This window comes from Astatotilapia calliptera, chromosome 16 (genome assembly GCF_964374335.1).
Source record: "Astatotilapia calliptera chromosome 16, fAstCal68.1, whole genome shotgun sequence".
Lineage (NCBI taxonomy): Eukaryota > Metazoa > Chordata > Actinopteri > Cichliformes > Cichlidae > Astatotilapia > Astatotilapia calliptera.
The window spans coordinates 12,656,554-12,677,295 of record NC_137437.1 but is presented as its reverse complement, the minus strand read 5'-3'; the positions used below and the strand labels follow the sequence as shown (position 1 = coordinate 12,677,295).

The 20,742-nt window shown below is 40.6% G+C and overlaps 1 protein-coding gene across 2 annotated transcripts in view; it reads left to right on the top strand.

Moving 5' to 3' along the window:
- Positions 1-20,036, top strand: part of znf385b (zinc finger protein 385B) — a 61,350-nt gene extending 41,314 nt beyond the window's left edge. The window contains exons 5-11 of one of the 2 annotated variants that reach the window (XM_080290398.1): positions 11,154-11,290; positions 11,431-11,541; positions 15,158-15,353; positions 15,452-15,823; positions 17,468-17,652; positions 18,400-18,495; positions 18,622-20,036. In XM_080290398.1, coding sequence (XP_080146524.1) covers positions 11,154-11,290; positions 11,431-11,541; positions 15,158-15,353; positions 15,452-15,823; positions 17,468-17,652; positions 18,400-18,495; positions 18,622-18,888 — 1,364 coding nt within the window. In that variant the 3' untranslated portion in view covers positions 18,889-20,036. Of the gene's footprint in view, positions 1-11,153; positions 11,291-11,430; positions 11,542-15,157; positions 15,354-15,451; positions 15,824-17,467; positions 17,653-18,399; positions 18,496-18,618 lie in introns of both variants that reach the window. The other variant, XM_080290396.1, reaches the window with a different exon arrangement.
- The last annotated feature ends 706 nt before the right edge of the window (positions 20,037-20,742 follow it).

Genomic DNA, 20,742 nt, shown 5'->3' with positions numbered 1-20,742 from the left:
TAGCTGCTTTCCCCTCTTATTTCCAGTCCAGTCTTTGAACCTGACCATTTTCAGAGAAACAATGACTTACAAATCATTCAAGCATAAAAAAGACGCCTAAGTCAAGGGACGAACCACTTTTGTGCTGGTTCATCTTAGCAAAGAACCAAATTTAAATTATATCTTTAAGCACTTTGTTACTAGCAGCCTGTTGCAAAAAAACTAGAATTTATCCAGTTTGACAAGCATGAAATAGCATTTTTGCACCAACAAGATGATTTCCAAAGAGCTATAGCCAAAACCTTGGCATGTCTCATCATGGTATGCATGTGTCCTTTAAAAATGTGAGGAGGCTAGAAATTTGAATGTCTGTTCTCATTCAAATGAGATATTTCCACCTGAATAAATATTAAATCTGACACCATAATGGTTTCTAAGTTATCTGAGGCCTTTCTCTGTGGCGTGTGGATGTTCTCCCTTCGTGGGTCTCCTCCCACAGTCCAAATACATGCATGCTAGGTTAACTGCTGATTCTAAATTGACTGCAGTTGTGAATGTTTTTGCGTTTTGCATTTTGTCTCCATCTCCATGCATGCAGTTGACTGGTGACCTGTCCATGGTAAACCCCACCTCCTGCCCTATGGCAACTAGATTTAGCAGGTAATGGTATATATAGATGTGCTCTGGCGAGGACTCTGAGGTTTACTGCTTTTGTTTTATTTAGTTAGCTGCATCGACTGTCCTACTGTAGTGTTTTTATTGCTTTCTAGCCTCTAGCTGAAGTGAAAAGGTGTAATTTGGGAAGTAATACAAGAGTACATCATCGGCTTAACTTCACATTGATATCTGACACCCTTGATCTCTGGTGGCTGCACTAACAGGTGAGTGATGAAATGGAGATAAAGTGAAGAGTCTGAGGAGTCTGTTTTTTAAGCTGTGTTATAGGGTAGCTTTTGTTGCTTTAGATTTCATTCATGATGTAGATATTAAAGTTTCACAATCTTGTCGCCAGCAGTAAAAAATATACTAGAAAAATATTTTTGAGAGGGCTACAGATCATATAAAGAAATACTGTTGCGGCTCATCTCGCAGCTAATTTCAAAGTAAAAGTCTTTTGTCTCGTGGTGTTTCTTTTTAGGGTTGCAGAACATGATAATTCTTAACCTTTTAAGATTTTAATAAAAGTGACCTTTCCCTAGCACTGCCCTCAGGATAAGCTTTACATTTTCAGCCCCCACTATAGAGTCTAAGGAATTTTCTCCTGCAGGTGATTGTGCTGTTATGTTTCTGTCTGTTTCTACTGTTTTCTCTTGAGTCTCAGACGGGAGCTCTCCTGTCTGCTTTCATATTCTTGATTGGTCTGCTCTGGGTGTGTTTGTCTTCTTTTTGGATGAAGAAGGTTCCGAACATGACCTACTTACACACACACACACACACACACACACACACACACACACACACACACACACACACACACACACACACACACACACACACACACACACAAGCTTGTTATGCTAATGTTTGTGTTTCTCTGCATAATAATAATGCAGTGTGATGTCTAATGCTGCCGTCAGCAGATCCACACTCTGCCTATGTCCCTCCACAGCTCGTTCTCTGTGGATAAGGAATGTCTAAGATGCAGATGAAGGTAGTGAGACGAGTTCTCCTCCCAAAAGGATCAGTGGTGTATTAATATCCTGATACTTTCAGGCTTCATGTGCAGCTGCAGTGGTTTCAGCTGCAGGGTTTTCTGCAGTGGGAAGCAGGTGATGGATACTGTACTGTAAAGGATGTCCTGAGGCGGAACTCCGCACATAGAGGCTCCACTCGTAGGCTGCTCACCTGAACCTCTTTAGTGACACATGAGTAGAAAGTGGGGGAGCAGGGCAGGCAGGTTTAGGACCTAAGGATGCAGGATACGGGACTTCTGAGTAGAACTGAAAGCAAACCTAAGTAATCCAACAAGAAACAGAACCAGGGAGAAAAAAAACATCCCAGAAAACAGGAAACGCATACCTTAAATATACACATGAGGTAAGAGCAGAGTGGAGACGCCTGGGGAACACAGCTGAACAGAATCCAACTAATGAGTCAAGGGAAGCAAAACTGAACGTAACACACATGGGATGAGAGACTATCAAAATAAGAAAACCAACAAACACAGAGACAGAAACCCTGGCTGCTACTAATGATGACATTCATAGCTGCTAAGCAAATATAGAAGTCGTGTGTCATGGTTGGTACATACATACCATAACATAACATAAAACATTATGACTTCATTGTTTTCATAATTACCAACAGCTTCAAAATTAAGTCACAACTGCTGCAAACAAACCAATAGATATTGATTGAACAGACAATATAAAATCCTTTAATATCAGTAATCTGTATTTGCCTACTGCCTCAGATGAAAATGTCTGTTATGTAGAATGCCTGTGTTAGATGAGCGCAAGAAATTGTTTGTTCAACAGGACATCATTTGTTCCAGTGCAGGCTGTCACCAACATATACACACATACATGATAAACAGTTGGGACTGGTAGGACACAACGCCCATGATGGAGTTTTGAATTAATGGGCTGGTATTTACAGCTACGTTGCTAACTTTTTAGACAAAGACACATTTCTGTAATTTTACATCTGTACACCACCACAGTGGTTTTTAAACCAGGCAGCTACTTTCAGCTTTAATTTAGTAAATTGAACAAAAATACCGCAGTAACTGTTTAGGAATCACAGCCACTTTTAGACGTAGACGTGTTTTCAAAGGCTAAAAAAGTAATCAGACAAATAAAGCCACTTCACTGGTGCACAGAAACAAAATTGCAGAAGTCGTGTTATTGTCTAAGAAGTTACAGATCTAACTGTATTCAGTGGTTTTCTACTGTAACTGAGCACCGAAGGCCCTACTAGCTGCATCAATGCGCTGCTTTATTCTATGCCTTTAAGCACCTTCTAATTACCACAAACATACTCAAACTCTGATGGATGCTTTGGGAGCAATTTGGAGTTCAGCGTCTTATCCAAGGACACTTTGAAGTGCAGACTGGAGGATCGAACCACTGACCTTCTGCTAAGTAGAGGACCTGCTGTGCCTCCTGAGTATTTTTGCACTGGTGGGGTATCCTTTAACTGCGATGCTTTTTCCCCTCAGAATTTTCCATTTCTGTTGGGAACGTCGCTAAAACTTTCCCACTCCAAACTTGAATGAGCCAGCATTTCTTTTATCTAAATAACAACATATCAAACACATGGTTACTTTTACTCATTGCTTCCGCTGCTGTCGTTATTTTGATGTCGTCACATGAGCTTTCGCTGTGTCTGCACAGGTAGCCGATAGCCTGGCAGCAGATTCCCAGTTTCTTTTGCGCTACTGCAGCTAAAATATTTGAGTTTCTAAAAACGCCATAAGCCCTTATTCCATTTTAAGTTAGCAAAGGGACTTGCTTTTTGTCACCAGATGGGGAGGCGGGTGATTTCAGTGTGACTGTGTAAAAAGATTTATGTCCACACAACATGAGTAATATACACTCACGCAGACACACACGCACATACCCGTGGTAACCGTAGACGTGTGAACCGGCAACTGCTCTGATCTTATCTCACACACACACACATGCACACACAGCAGTGACTGCAGCGGGGTAATGTAATCTTTAATCCTCCGGTATAATCTGTAAGTAGTGTGTGTGGTCGTCTTTTCTTTCTCTCTCTCCCTCGCTCTCTCGCTCTCATCCCCAGGGATAGAGTTACTTGTCTCTAGAGGAAATAGCAGCAAGGGATTAGGAAGTAGCACACACACATAGAGAAACACACACCTGACGTTGAGGCTCGGGGGTCCAGATAGCGATGACACATGCCACTCTTGTTCCAGTCACCTGATACGTTCCCTCTCTCTGTCTTTCTCGCTCTCTCTCCCTAACACACACACACACACACACACAGAGTACATGGTGGGTGTGTTTGGCTGTTTGCATGTTTGTTAAAAGACTACAGCAGTGTAACGCGGATAAGTAGAGTCAAACTGAATAAATGCAGAAGGAAGAGGAAGAAAAGTGGGAACTAAAACATCAGGACTGAGATAAAAAACCCACCCCCAAAAAAGACACCTGGCTCAGGTAGGACCCTTCAGTTGGTTTAAATCTCAAATAAATATCTCGGTCTTCAAGGCCATCTCCATTGACATCCTCTCCTCCTCTTTCATCTTCATCACATCCTGCAGTGTGGAGTTACTTTAGCTCCGTCCATTCTAATAACTTTAGGGTCTGATTAACAGCACCAGATGTTTCTCTTTAGTCTTCTGAGCTGGATGATCATATGTAGAGTGAAGCTGCATTAACAGTGTGGATAAAGACATACTGAAGATTACATCACAGACAATTCTCTTTTCCAGAGGAGCATTTTCTGGTTCTGTTCCCCGTCAACATCCACGAGGAACAGAGCCTCATGGATGTTGACGAGGAATTTTCTGAAACACCAGATTAGTGATGAAGACAGCACGAGCTTTAATCAGATTCTCCGATGTTATATTCCTTTTCCGTTTGTCTTCTGTCTCTGACGAATGCATCTAGGACTTTTTTTTGTCTTTTTAACAGTGGCTTTGCGTCTGTTTTTGGCTATAGATATTACACACCTATGATGGACACAGGGGAATCTTTACTGCAAAGATAACACTGAGCTGTCTTTATAATGAAGTCAAATTAGCCAAGCTTTACTTAGTCTAGTCTCAACAATACCACTATTGTCAGATACTATTTCTAATGCAGTTTTGAGACCTTGATAAACCTTGATAATGCTAATGTGAAGACCAACCACAGTTTAAAATAAGGTAAGAGAAAACGTTCTTTATTTAGCTCATATTTGAGAAGTTCTTTTGTTACATCAGTTAATATAATAAGAATAATAATAATAATAATTATTAGTATAATAATTATAATAAAAACAAGTAAGGAACTAAGGAACAAGTAAGTAATCACAGAGCCAGCCTTCATGCTGCTGCTCTGTAATCCTTCTGTCACATTTATAATAGGTTTATCACGTCTTTATCACGCTAATGTCAAGTTGTCACAGCTAAGACATCTAAGTTTGCATTAAGAATGACTAACTAACTAAATGCCAGTGACCGTCATACAAATCTTAGACTGTAAATAAAAGATAGACATAGCCACCGTGATATCACAGATGGGTCTGACTGTCGCTATCTTGGTTAGCAGACTACATCCGTATACTGTCTGTATGCTGTCATCACGCAGACACCGATACCTGCTATTTAGTGCTAAGATCCTAATAAACTGCTAAAACTTTACTGGCCAAAACTAGAGCACAGATGTCTTCGGCTGGCTGTTAGTGTAGTTAATTGCTCAGCTAAGCAATATTATTTATCTGATAAGCCTTAAAAAATCACCAAAATGCATGAGCCTATAAAAATGTGCCTTGTTCTTCTGTTGGATTTTTGACCTTTCAGTGCATAATGATGTGTGTACAGTTTGTTTTCTGATGTCTTGTGCCCTTTTGAAATTGATTGGTATTTGGTATTGGTATTTACATTCAAGTATTCATCAGGAATTGAATGGACGTGACAATGGGATTGACTTGTCCTACAAAAAAGCACAGATCTTTTTGAAATATATGTTTAGGAATTGGGAAAAAAATTCTTTTTGACAAGAAAAGAATTGTAAACAGAAATCCTTCCGTATTAGTGGCTCAGCAGTGCTCCTTTCCACACTCTCAATCACTATAAATCAGTCTTTAACCTGCTACAAACACCAGAAATGCTCTGTGTATCAATTTATGCTGCTACTGTAAGCAAAAGGTTGTGTGCAGCTCAGCCGCTCCATTTGGATTTATACACCAGGGGCATGTGACTGATTAAATATCAGCCACATTTTTCAGTAACCATACCCACTGGGCACAGAGTTGCCCGGGTCAGATCACTTACAGGAGCCGCAGTCTGCAGCTCTCGGTGCAGCAGAGCACCGTGCAAGGTTTTCGTTTCTCATGTCTTTATCATGTGAGCCTCCAAGCAGAACTAACTGCGAGCGTAAATATGTGTTTGGATGTGTGTGTGAGAGGTGTGAATGCCAGAGATGACCTTGACTGCAGCCAGAGCCATAAATCTCACTGCTGTACGGGGAAACTCGGCTGACCAGCAGGAAGCTGGATGCTACAAATGAATAAAGGATCAGAATCAGTTTATAGGCAGCTTAATCTCAGCAGCTGCTGATGTCAGCAAAGGACACGCCAGGAGAGACGCTTTGATCATTTAAAATGTTTGGAGCTCTGACATGGTGTGATTTCTACAGGAATTTAAGGCAGGAATTTTGTAACTTCAGTGCTATTGCTCTAATTAGAAGATAAGAGAATTCCTGAATGTACACCTTTGACCTATAACGAGCGATCTGCACATTTCTAAACTTTGAGTGGAACAGAAGAAGCTACCATAGCTCACTAGCACCCTCCAATCATAGTGTACCCACACAGAATATTTGATTTATTTTTGATGACAACAGCTTCTTTCAGAAGTGTGTGGGTGGTTTCAGCTTCCTGACTTTCCTGTTAGCTTAGTTACAATTTTATTATTCACAGAGTCCTTTGGCCTCAAGCCAATAATACTCTGTAAGTATGGATTTACTGGAGCTGTTTCTTCCTTTTGTTTCTCACTTTGCAGAGAGTTTGACACTAGAATTGCTACCTAGCTAGCTGGCATGTAGCTGAAGGTGTAGAGAAGAAAGGAGGGAAGTTCAAAGCTGATAAAGCAGCTCAAGAAAACGAAACAGCAGCAACAGATTATGAGCTGCACGCCGTCTGTTTTCTCAAGACTGTGAATAAAATTAATAAATAACTGTTAATTATTGTTTAACCTGAGACATTCATTGTGTCTCGAGTGAAGAAAAAGACGAATTTTGATATCAAAGTTGAGATTAAAAATAGAGTAACAGACTACTTTCTTTCTCACATTGCTCACGTTTTCTTCTTCTTTTTCTTCCTCCCACCATTATTACTATTTGTAGTAGTCATAGAAGTTTGAAGAGGTGTGTTTACATTTTATAAGACCAACTAGTTTTCATCAAAAGCTTATATGCATGAACACACACATATGCATATACGCTGTTTGTGATTGAGACCCACTCTGTATCCCTGGCTGACTTGAGTGTTATTAATTAGCTCTCCATCTATACCTACAAGAAATCACAGTCTATTTCACCAAGAAGCGCAGATGACCTTTGAGTGCTTTCTGGAGTGGATTTAGCTGGTAGGTTCAAGTATCCAACCAAACTGGGCAATTCCACTTTTACTGGTTTAATCCACTCAGATCCAGTTCTAGTGTTAGACTACTCTAATTTGCTTAGTTAGGTTCCAGTTTTAGGTCATTCCAAAGTGGTAGGCGGTAAGTCTTCTGTGTAAGTCTTGGCAATTCAGTATTTGCCATTTGACAGCCATTTTGGTCACACCTCTGTGGCGTTATTTGGGTAGTTATTTTTAAAGGCCAGAGAATCATATCTTTAATTTTCGTATTTACTGGGACATAAAAGTTGCATCTACTGAGACGCCAGCCAAATCAGGTTAGAAAACATTGCAAGATATCATATACACAGCTACAAGACATTATGACTTAATTTGAAGCTCAGTTCTCAGTGCCAACACGGTCCATCTTTATGGCTGAAGCGTTCAACAAATGCCGTGCTAATTTAAATTCTGAATATGGTCAGCCAAGAAAAACAATGTCTTTGCTGCAAATGGCAAGCATATCTAACCACCACAGGGAGCATATCTATCCTGCCACCACAGAGTTTAAACAGTTCTGAACCTTTGCTGTGCACATGCATCAGTGCAGCAACACGATTGGCTCCAATGTTCCCCAGTTCAACTGTTGATTGGACGTTTTGGTCACAGGGGCAGAAATGTTACAAAATTCCCTCATAGATTTCTATTTCTCTTTATCTCATGATTTCTCTGGTTACAATTTCAGTGTCAGACTAAGTGACTAAGTGACTTTCCATCAGTCAATTTTATATTAGGCGCCAGTCTAAATTGGTCAGTGTTATTATGAGACAGGTGCAAACCTGCCAGCTCCAGTTTGAAGCGTCTCAACTTGTCAGCTTTTTGTTGCTTGTCCCACTTTGCAAAGTTGCACGCTGCGAATGGAAATAGTTTATTTAAAGAATCTTGTAAGAAAACTTTTTGCGTGTTTGTTTACAGCTAGTACCGCATCTCGGGGATCTTTTGACAAATCACCAACAGCCTGAAATAAAGCTGACTGGCTCATTAGTTTGCTGTTGGCCAGTTTTCATGCTGGTTTATCAAGTGTTTCCATGGGAGTGCAGTAGCAGATGTTTAGATCAGTATTTTTAGCAGCTTCTTAGAACAGCAACTTAGTGTAAGGGAGAAGGGTTACTGTGTGTGTGTTGTAACCAGATCTCAGAGGACAGAAGGACAGAATTAAGACCACTCTCTCAACACTCTGTTCATCATACTCACACATACTGAAAAATATCTTCAATTCATACCTATCACGAGTGGTCTACACCAGAGGCTAACAAGTAATTGAATTCAGCAGGTACAGTCACAACATAAAGCCAACATATATTTGCATCAGGAAACATTAAGGCTAGCAAAATAGTCAGCCAGCTTAAGATACAGGATTTGTAAAGGCTTAAAGGGTCCTCAAAAAGTCCTCCAGGATGTCAAAAGGGTCCTTGAAGAAGGTTAAGCCATCCTTGAGTAGTTTCAGGGAGGTCATAAAGAGGTTTCTGTTGTCCTTTAGGGAGTTTCACCATTTCTTTAATATTACTAGAGGACTGCAAGATCTCTATTGTCCCAGAATTCAGGAGATGTCACACCTCAAAAAAACAGAAAATCAAGTAAAAATAGAGTTTAATGCTAATGAGATCACTGAAAAGAGAAAGCTGCTGGTTGAGGTTGAGGAGGAAGAATGCTTAGGCTTTCTTGAAGTGGTTTCTGTGGTTCAGCTTGTTTTTGTCTTTAAAAAAAAAAGTTTCTCAAGCATTTTTTCACGTGGCATCGGTGGTGTTTGAAGAGGCTCCAGTGGTTCTCCTGAGTGATTTTTAGGTAACCTTAACATTGTGGCTTTATTACATGTTAATAGGCTTTTTAAATTGGCTGAACTTATCACCAAGGTGGTCTCAGTGGTGCTTAAACAAGCTCTGAAGGCATTATAGCGGCGCATCTGAAGGAGCTCCAGTATGACGCAGTAGGTTAACAAATATTTTGGTTGTTGTAGTAATGACGGTCTGCAGGACTTCTTTTTTGTAACCGATCCACCAAGCTGACACAATAGGCCACATTTAAAAATAGACACTAATGTGTATTTACTATCATAAATAACCCCCCGGATCCAGATCGTGATCTGAGCCGTATCTGCCCACCTTCACATTCGATTACAACACCGTCTCATGTTGTTCTGAACTTAATAATCAGCTGTAGTTATAAATACAGACACTGACTCACAGTGCTGCTATATGAGGATAAACTTAGAGAGTCAGCAGCCTGGCACACAGCTCTTCTACAGCTAGCCTAATGTTACACACACACACACACACACACACACACACACACACACACACACACACACACACACACACACACACACACACACACACAGTATTTAAAGTCTGGGTGGAGCTATAGTGAATTTTTTGTTGGTTTGTTCTGAATAAGATTAATACATTGTGACTGGTTTAATGTGTTGTGGATCACAGTCAGTTACAGCTCATCAGAATAGATTATAATAGGTCTTAAAGTAGAGTTGTATTTCTATATTTTATTTCTAATCTTTTATAATGGTACAATTAGAGTTCATGTAGAGTGGATGTAAATGGGTTATAGTACTCACATGGATGCATTAGAAGTCATAAAGAGTTGGCCAGACTGTTATTTAAAATGGGATATAATCAGGTTTACCTTCATTACATTACACTGGACATATGCACTAAACCAACATGACCAGAAACCTCCTCCTACTCCTCTTCTTCCACCGCCTCCCCCTCCTTCATCAGGCCTGATTCAGATGGCATCAGTGTTTCCACCCACACACTGTTGTTACAAAAGATTTCACTGCAGGGCTTTGACATGCTGTAACTTTAAACATACACAGAATAATATGCTTGCATCAGGTAACTAGCATGAACTAGCAGCAGCAGGTGGATTCAAACATCTTCAACTGTTTTCCTAAAATTGCTCACATGTAACCGCCCTCCAAATAATCCACTGCTAATAATTCATGGCAGATTTAGAGTACTCAAGTTTTGTTTGTTGAAGAAATGTTTTGTAATAGTTGTGTATAGTGTGATGTGGTCAGCTTGGATTCTGCGTGAGCTCGGTTAGTGTACTTCCTGCCTTTTGAAAGTTTACACATCTTTCTGGCCGAGTGGCAGCTGGACACGTGGACTCATTATGTGAGCCAATCGTTCGCCCTCTTTTCGCTTTGTCTTTCTGTATTATTGCCTCTCTCTGCCCCGAGCAGCTGCAGCTCCATATGTTCTGTATCCATATGTTAGGTACTGTTAAGCAGATCTGCTGCTCAGGTTTCCAGGTCGTAACTCCAGAGATATCAAAGATGAGCTCCCTTTGTTTGCTCTTCAGAGAATATGCCAAGAAGTGTGTCTTTCTCTTTAACAGGCACAGCTTTAGATATATTTCCTGATCCTTACAGATGGTTAATTTGACAAAAGGCTATTTATGAAATCATTATTCAACAAATTTTTGGATAAAAGTTCTTAAATGTATTAATAAATGTAATTTAATTTCACCTTCATAAAGTGTCAACAGACTAATGACAAAACAGCTGAGGAATCATTATTAAAACTCAATAATGGCCAATATTTTTAGCCAAAAGGGACCAAACTAAATCCATAACATCATAAAATGGCTCACCCGTTTTATGTAGCGTGAATACGAGTCAACCAGGGGTTTTTTCTGGATTCATTTCTAGATGTTTTCAGTATGGAAAAATATAAGTATATCCTTATTTTCGCATTGTGGTGTGACTGTAGCAACTCTGAAGTGAAATTTGGGTCAATATAAGTTTCAGCTTCATCCTTAAAGCAGAAACTCTGCCCTGCAACCCTTTGTGTTGTTGCTGTTTGTTTGAAGTGTGTGAAAACAAAGGTATTAGAAATCAATTATTTAAACTCCGTGTCTGTTCCCAGGAAGTGGGAGTGGTGCAGTGGGCGGAGCGTTGCCAGGTCTCATAGGTGCCACTGGTCCCTCAGTCATGATGAAACCCTTTCTGCCGTTTCCTGTTGAGACAACGTCACCAGTTGGACTTTTCCCAAACTTCAACACGGTAGGTGTGTGTGGTAGCGACAGGTGAGCGTGTGTCATAGCTGCAGGTCAAATAGATCGCACAAAAAAATCTTTCATGGTGTCATCAGTACTCGGGTTGAAACAAGCTCGTGACCTCTGACCTCTGTGTGTCTCACTCAGATGGACCCGGTGCAGAAGGCTGTCATCAACCACACCTTTGGTGTTACCATGGTACCTAAAAGGAAACAGGTCATCTCCTGTACTGTCTGCCAGTTGAGGTTCAACTCTGATGTAAGTGTGTGTGTGTGTGTGTGTGTGTGTGTGTGTGTGTGTGTGTGTGTGTGTGTGTGTGTGTGTGTGTGTGTGTGTGTGTGTGTGTTTTGTTTCTGGTCGATATACAAGATATAAATATAAATGAAGTGTTTGCTTATTAATACATTTACATTTACGTTTGCTAGAAAATGTTAGCACTGTATCTTAGAAATGTTTGCTCATTAGCACCTAAAGCCTGTGTAACTGAATTAGTTTTCCAATCATAAATATAATTCAGCACATCTAAAATTAACATTTGCCATGCAAGCTAATCTGAGCTTGCTGTTAACGACCGCATTTCAGTCCTGCGTTTTTATGGGATCTGATCCTGAAAATGAACAATAACAAAAAACTGCCGTTTATTGTCTGACTTTTAAATTTTCACTGGCGTTACTGTGGATGAAAGTTTATTCTCAAGTAGTTTATAGTTAGTCTTGCTGAAAAGGAGGGTCCTACCACTAGAGAGATGAAGTCTTTTCTTTTCTTTTTTTTGTATAATTTTGTGAGGTGCTCCTGGAAAAGAACAGGTGCGTAAGCTCAGGTGTAACACCTCCCCTTCCACACCCTAATGACACAGATCTGCGTAAACGACACTCTGCCCATTCACAGACGACTGCTGTGCGGGAACGAGCTGCCTCATTAGGAACATGCCAGTCAAACATCACTTATTCATGAGCTGGTGAAATTATTCATGAGTGAACATGAAAACAGGAATCACGGCTCAGAGAAGTAAGAGAGGAGCGTGACCTCTTATAGGGGAATTAGTCTTATGGGATGTGATACGAAGATTTTGTGTAAAGCACTCTCTAGAAGACTAGATAAATATGTGCCTAATTTGATAACAGACGATCAACAAGGCTATCATAATATAAGACGTGTCCTCAATGTACTTTATGAGAAAAACAATAGGGAGGACACTGCGCTGCTATCACTAGATGCGTGCAAAGCCTTCGATAGAATAGAATGGAATTATCTCTTACAAGTGCTCCCCAGATATGGACTAGGTGAAACATTCCTGAAATGGATCCGATTATTGTATACACATCCAACAGCACAAGTTTTAACTAACAATAACGTATCAAAACCCTTTAATTTACAGCGATCAACCAGGCAGGGCTGCCCTATGTCACCAATTCTCTTTGTGTTAGCAATAGAACCTCTGGCCATAGCTGTGAGAGCAAATGCAGGAATATCAGGGATAAGAATTGGAGGAAGAGACCATCTAATTTCTTTATTTGCAGATGATATTATATATATTTTTTGACTAATCTGAAAGATAGTAACCCTAATTTAGTAACATTAATAAAAACATTTGGAGAATTTTCAGGAAACAAAATTAAAAATTCTAAATCAGAATTAATGTTTCTTAATGAAGAAGAAAGAAGAAGCCCTGTGGTGGCCACCCCATTTAAAACATCTACAACAGGCTTTAAATATTTAGGCATTAGGATCGCCCCAAGCATCAAGGACATAACCTCAATAAATTATGATCCCCTTGTAGAAGAGGTCACGGAAATGCTAAACCGCTGGACAAACCTGCCTGTATCTATGATAGGCTGGATAAATATCCTAAAAATGACAATTTTACCCAAATTTTTATAATACTTCCAAACACTTCCGTTGCCTCTACCAACTTCATTTTTTGACAGTTTAAACAAACTATTTAACCAATTTATTTGGAATAATAAGAAGGCAAGGCTCCGCTTACAACTACTTTACTTGCCCTATGAAAGAGGAGGTCTCCAAGTCCCCAACCTCAGATGGTATTATATGGCTGCCCAACAACACCTCCAGCCTGGGTTGACATTGAGCAAAAATCTGTTCCAGATCTTCCCTTACACACTTTTCTATATTCTTCAGACACTAAGACATTAAGAAAAAAATACAAGGAACCCTTTCTTGAAAAATACAATTATAATTTGGCATGCAGCTCATAAATATGTGGGCGATCCTCCATCGCTTTCGCAATTTACCCCTATTTGGGGAAATGAAAAGTTCACGCCAGGTAAAAGTGATGGAGGATTTAAAATATGGAAAAATAAAGGCATTCAAAAAATTAAAGACCTATATGCAGATGGCATGCTGCTCACATTTGATCAGTTGTGTAAAAAATATTTAATACCCCCAAAGCACTTTTTTCAATATTTACAATTGAAAAACTATTTGTCATCAAAACTGCAAAGGATTGCTGAACTTCCACCACTGACAAAAATAGAGGAGGCATGCATTAAGAATACAAAAGGGAAAGGTTTTCTCTCTATATGTTATAATTTACTGATGCTTTCCTCCAAAGACTCAGCAGCAGATAAACTGGATGCTTGGAGAAGGGAGATCCAAGAGGACATAGATGAAAATGACTGGAACCAGGCTTGCTTAAAAGCACAAAAACAAACAATAAACACACGCTTTAAACTACTGCAATATAAATGGCTCATGAGAACCTATATAACACCTGTCAAGCTTCATCATGTGTCCAATGATATTCCGGACATCTGTACTAAATGTTTAGTTGAAAAAGGAACTCTTCTTCATTGTCTATGGGAGTGTCCTAAAATCCAGGACTTTTGGAAAGATGTTATCAAATATCTGTCTGAAGTGTTTAAGGTAAAAATCCCTTTAAAAGGAAAACTCTATGTACTTGGAATATATCCAAGGGAATTTAAGCAATCGGGAAAAAAAACAAATTACTGGACTATGGACTACTTCAAGCCAGAAGAGCCATTGCGCTATGTTGGAAGAGTATGGATGCTCCCTCCATGGGACTCTGGAAGAAGGAAATTGCAGTCTCTCTAGGCCTGGAAAGAAACATTACCCTTCCTGTTGCAGTGTGAATACCCAGAAAACGAGGACTCGCATTCATCTGATTGGCCAAAATGCCACGTTACTGGATGATGTTTCACTGTTGGGAAAAGCTGAGCATGATGAAAAAAATAGCTATGGCAATTTCTTGTTAACCTTCCTGCTGCACAGATGCTCCGGCTTTATTCAGAGAACGAGGGGGCTGCACATTTTTCACGCATCGCCAGCCCAAAAGTGGCCTCAGGTCCATCTCCTGTGCATTTAACATTATATGTAAAGTCCTGTTTTAATCAGTCCGGCTGTGTACACAGGTGGCCCAGAGGCCTGGATTTAATGTGTGCTATATGTAGGTCTGTAAATAAAACATAAATGTATTTTCATGCTTCAAGCCTATTGTCCTTGTTTTGATGTGTGTAATTCCAGCGATTGTGCTCTGAGCTTTTCCAAAACACAGGTGTCCTATAGCGTGCATGAATGCTTGCAGCTCCAGAGCTGCTGTGCTGCTGCAGCTTTGCTAGCATGCTTTTCTATGCCTTCTATGGTTCAACAACTACCCTGAATTACTAAAGGGAGATTAGCCATAGAGACCAAACTTTTTGTATGCTGTAAACATGTTTATGTCTTCTGTAAGGTGAGCACCTTATAAAGCAATGTACAGGGTTCATTGTTATAGCTGCTCTGAAGTGGCTTTTCCAGTCACTGACTGCAGTCTCTGGCCCTTTCACATCGGTTTTATTTTGGAGGATGCTGAATGGCTCAAATACAAAACTTAAACTTTTCTATTTCTACATCTCAGTCTCAGGCTGAGGCTCATTACAGAGGAAGTCGTCACGCAAAGAAGCTCAAGTCTCAGGAGAACAAAGCCAAGGCTAAGCTGTCAAATTCTGCAGAAACCAATGGGAGCGTCTGTAATCCTGCTGGCCCCGCCCCTCTTGTCTCAGCTGTCCCCGTCCCTCTTGTCTCAGCTAACAGCAGCACTAATCAACACACAGGTTCATTTTTATCCAGTAATAACACTGATGTGAATTATGTTACTGCTGATGTTTTTTTCAGATATTGTTTCATTTTCCTTCCACTCTTCTCCCTTCAGATTTCTTATCCAGAACCGCAGACACTCCGTCTCCTGTCAAATCTTTCCTCCTCCCCTCTACCTCCCCTCTCTCTTCCTCCTCCCCCTCTTCTAGTAGAGCAGGCAGTGAGCCTCCTCCATCCAGCCCCCCATCGGGACTCCCAGCTCCAGGCCTCTCTTCCTCTTCGTCATCCTCTTCTTCCAAAGTGTCTTCTGCTTCCGCTCCCGCTCCTGTCACCACCTTGTCTTGCCCTGCTCCCCTTCCACCTGCACCCTCCCAGGATGCTTCACCTTCAGTGGAGTCAGAAGAGGAGAAGGCGAAAAAGCTGCTGTATTGTTCTCTTTGTAAAGTCGCGGTCAACTCGCTCTCTCAGCTGGAGGCGCATAATGCAGGTGAGGAGAGATATGCACCTTTGATTTTATATGATATGCATTAGCATTAGCATGCAAAAACAAAAGCTTCTGTGGCATCTAGTTCTTTGTTACACCTTCATTTACAAAATATTGAATGTATGAAAATTGTCGGTTCTGGTGAATGTTAAGTTGCTGAAATTTAAATTGAAGTTAAAGGACAGAAGGATTGATTCATCTTTAGCACAGTACAGGAAATATGTACAAAAGTGGCCTGTAGAGTCTCTTGGCTCTTGGTTTCTTTGAGCATTGCACAGTCTGACCTTGGGCTGGATTTGCTGGAATGCCCAATCCTGAATAAAATCTCTCAGCGTACGATGGGAGATTTCACATTGTTTGGTAAATATCCTTATAGTTCTTCCCGGATTGATGGGCTGATAGTCCCTGATGGTAATCTCTTTCCTCCTGAGCATTTTGTTACTCATCGTCTTAATTCCCGTGGAAGTATTAAAGATGGACATATTTTTGACTTTGTTTGCATTTCGGCTTCGTTTTTGTTGAATAAATGTTGATATTGTGTAACATATGACATGTTGTAACTCATCTGTGGTTTTATTTACCTAATTTCAAGACCTGCCAAGTGTCAGCTCATGTTTATTATCTCCTGATATGTGAAACCCTTGAATTGACAGAGTGTCTTTTTACCATGGCTGTAAATCAGTGAGGACAGGTCCAACTACAATATCGGCTGAGCGGTTGTGCTTCTTATTTACAGTGCTAAAATAGAGTAAGCATCAGGTGATTAAACTAAAATAATACAAAATATGTCTGTTGTGCATCTCAGCATAGCGCTTCAACTAATGTTACCATCTGTAAATACCAGCAATCAAGTGATTAAGTCAACCGGAGAATTTTCCTGGATGGAGATTACAAATGCAGTTCCCACGAGGCCTTGTCCTGTGTTTACTTTAAGTCGGACCCAAAAACCCCCAAAAGAGATTCACATAAAACCAAGTTTTCTTTTGAAAGCTGCGGGAAGCTCACTCGAACATATGCTGTTTTTTTCACTCTTCATATCTCTGAATCTATAAATTAGGTGGACATTTCAATTGCTGGTAGTTATTTTACTTCCTCACAGAAACATACCAGGGTATATACATTTAGCTATATAGCTATAAACACATTTAGAAAGAGGAGAATTTAGATTAATGACACTGAAAGGTGGAAGGAAGGTGTCCCTTAATCTCCCTCAGCGGCTCTGTGCTGCCCCTGCTTGGAGATCTTTGGTATCTACTTTTACTCCTGTGACATTAAAAGATATTCAAAAAACAAATGCTGTGCTTCATGCATGAAACACACACAAGCCTTAAACTTATTAAACTTGTTCATAATCCAATATGGCCAAAAGGATTTGTGGAAATCCTGGAATACATCAACAGGGAGAGCTTTCAGCAGAGTTTCTGCACTTCTGTTTCCACATTATGATAATCACACATGAATATTTATCCTCGGCAAGTCTTTTCTGGTTGATTTTTATAGAAAGCTTTTGTAACCATGAAGATAAAGATCAGTGTAAAAGCAGACGATGTGTACAGGTTTTATTTTGATGGAATTAAAACAACAGACCCATATTTAAAGATATTTTTACCTTTCGTGTTTCCTGAGTTTGTTTTCCTTTGCTTTCAGGATCAAAACATAAAACAATGCTGGAGGCTCGTAGTGGCGCTGGGCCGATCAAAGCCTACCCTCGGCCTGGAGCAAAGCTGAAGAACGGCAGCAGCTCGGGACTGAAGGGCTCCGGCCTGCAGAACAAAACCTTCCACTGCCAGATCTGTGATGTCCATGTCAACTCTGAGATCCAGCTTAAACAGGTAGAAACTCGCAGCAGGTTCACAAATATCTAAAGGAAGGCAGCTACAGGATTGTCAGACTGTTCATATACACTCAAATATTTGCTACACAATACTAAGGTTCAGTAAAACCAGCAATTCACCTCAGCATTGCTGTCACAGAAGTGATCGTCGTCATATTGGACTCCTTTCACAAGGTTTTACAGCGTCCTGCAGAGTAAATAGACACATATTGACATCTGAGGTAAACAGTGGACTGACAGCCTACACTCACTACAGATGAACTGTGGCCAGAGTTTTGTCATGCAGTGGCCACCGTAGCTAGGATAATGCACTTAAATTGTGAGGGATAAGAAAGTCGAACTCAACTGACTCTAAGCTGCACACCCTAGTGGTGAGATTTCACATACTGTACCTTTAATGTAGTTTCAGTTTATGTTTAAAGTTTAAAGTAAAAACAGTCTTCTCACAGTTACAACTGGAAAATTAATGTTTATTCATTTTATTTTGGTTTTTAACCCCTGGAAAGGCCTTTTGCTGTACATTATCCGACTAATGTGTTTAACAACTCTTTACCTGAAATGACAAATGAACTTACACTAGTGAACTACATACTTGGTTGCTTTTAGTTTGTGAATCATTGTGAAATCTTGATCCTTAATTTCATTCAGGTTCTTCTGTTCTTGTGCAGTTTATAGTCTCGGTTGCTGTTGGTCTTGTCTGCCCTCAGATTTGCTTTCACTGTGACAGTGTTTGTTGTTGTTGCAGCACATCTCCAGCAGGAGGCACAAGGACAGAGTGGCAGGAAAACCCAGCAAACCCAAGTACAGTCCTTACAACAAACAGCAGCGCGGCTCACTCACTGTGAGTGTCTCTTTACCTCCCTTCCTCTAATTAAGTATTATTATTTACTTTTGTCTTCATTCTGTTTTTTTTCATCGATGTCTCTTTGTTTCCTCTCCTCCTCTCTTCTCCATGTTTGCTCAGAAGGAGCTGGTGAAGCCTGCGCTCTCACCTTCATTCCTCTCCACTCCTTTTGCTCCACCATCTACTCCGCTCACCCCCTCTCTATCACTCCCTCCATCCTCTCTGTCCTCTTCCCCCCTCCTCACACCCACGTCCTCCCCCCTCACACCTGCGATCTCTATCCACCCTCGCCCTCCGGCCTCTTCCCCCCTTTTCACAGCCTCCTTCCTCCGTCCAGCACCTGGACCAATCAGAGCGAGCCAAGGATCGATTCTCTTCACGCCGTACTGATGCCAGCAGAAGCGGGAAGTCATACCAGCGAACTTTGACATGCTTTTTGTTGCCACTACGGGGACATGGGAGACATCGCATTAAGACTGCAGGGATTCAAACCTGCAACCTCCCCACTAAGAAAGTTGTGAACTGTGAACTGCCTCTTGCCGACCAGAAGAGGGGATGTACGTTTAAATAACCTGAACCTGGATGAACGAAAAAACAGAATAAAAAATAACAAAACAGTTCTTTCATTGAGACATGTGAAGTTCCTGGAAACCAAAAAATACTGAAGTTGCTCAACATTGTTTAGAAAGCACTAAGTGACCGTAGAGACCTGCAAAATCTAAAACACAGGGCCCACCTTAGAGAAAGCCAAGTCGAGAACAAATATCCGTTTTTAGCAGCCCACATTGGCCAAAAAAATAGGCTTTTAATGTATTTTGATTTGTCAGAGCTGACAAGACACTGAATCTAAAGACAACCCAGAACCTGCTCCCAAACTCTTACCAACACAGGTAACAGTGCTGTTACTGATTTTTTGGGGGGTAGGTTTTGAGGAAGTTTGGACGTTTTGATGAGGCCAGACACTAAAGCTGATGGGAACATTTTGCTCGAGATCCCAGCTCGGGTTCTCCCTCAGAGTTTGAAGAGGATTGGAGGAGCTGTTCTATCACCTGCTCGAGGAGCTTAGCAGCACAAATAAGACGTCAGAAACTCAGCAGACGTCGTCTATCGTGACCTAACACTACTGCAGCTGTCAGCGTGCCCTCACTCAGACGCTACTCTCGTGTTTCACATATACATAATTCCTGAAGAAAGTAAAAAAAAAAAGTTGGATGGAGTACACAGCATTTTGTACTTATTGTCAACAAATCACATGAAACACTCTAAAAACAGTTAGACGTCCTGTTGTGCAGCTCCGAAACCTACATGGTTTACAATAAAACCTACATGGTTTTATTTATTAGTGGGGACACGGTGGTGTGAACTGTTTGGTTGAACAGGCGGCCTGTTTTCAGCCTCTGCGAGTGTTTGACCTACTGATCTGTTTGGTGATGTCATTAAAACCTTATTATTTGGTTACTGATGTATAAAAACTTGACCAAAAATTTCACTTTTCTCCTTAAAAAAGAGCAGAAATAAATAAAATAGCTTTTTATTCACCTGTTGTTCAGTTCTAATATCTCCCTGCATCCAAACTGCCAGGCAAGTATGCAATTCAATTTGTAAAATGTTTCTGTTTTTTGTCCCAAAACAATTACATTTTGATACACGTGAGCTACGTAAATACTAAAATCAGCTTTAAAATCCTTAAAAAGTGTAAAACATCTGCAACTGGTGGCATGACCTGACACAGCACTACAGCACATCCTGCTCTGTGTCCTCAGTGGCGGCTACAGCTTCACCAAGTTGCACTAAAGCAGATATATTCTTTAGTGGAAACATGAAAAGCAGTTTAAACCAGACAGCTTCTCGGATCAACATTGTCACATAACCGTTAATGGTTATCCAAAGGTTTTGCTCATCATTGTCTCCGACTGTTTTCTGCTTTCTGTGTGACTAATGTGTGACTAGTGTCCCCGTGTCCTGTCCACCTGTCTCCGCTGCCTGTTGAAAAATGATTTTGGACTCTGGATGGAGAAAAGGGCCTTCTGTCTGATTCTTTTGTTTTATTGAACCTTCCTGCTGTCACTGAACTTTCTGGAGTTTGAAGCATCTGAGCAGAACTTTTCTGAAAGCTGAAGAGTTGGAGAGACGTTTTAAAACATTACTAGAACTTTCCACAACCTGCAAATAAGCTCACGGACTCTCAATCGATAAAACAAACTTTTACCTACAGCTTTAATTAATGCTTCTCTGGTTATTTTT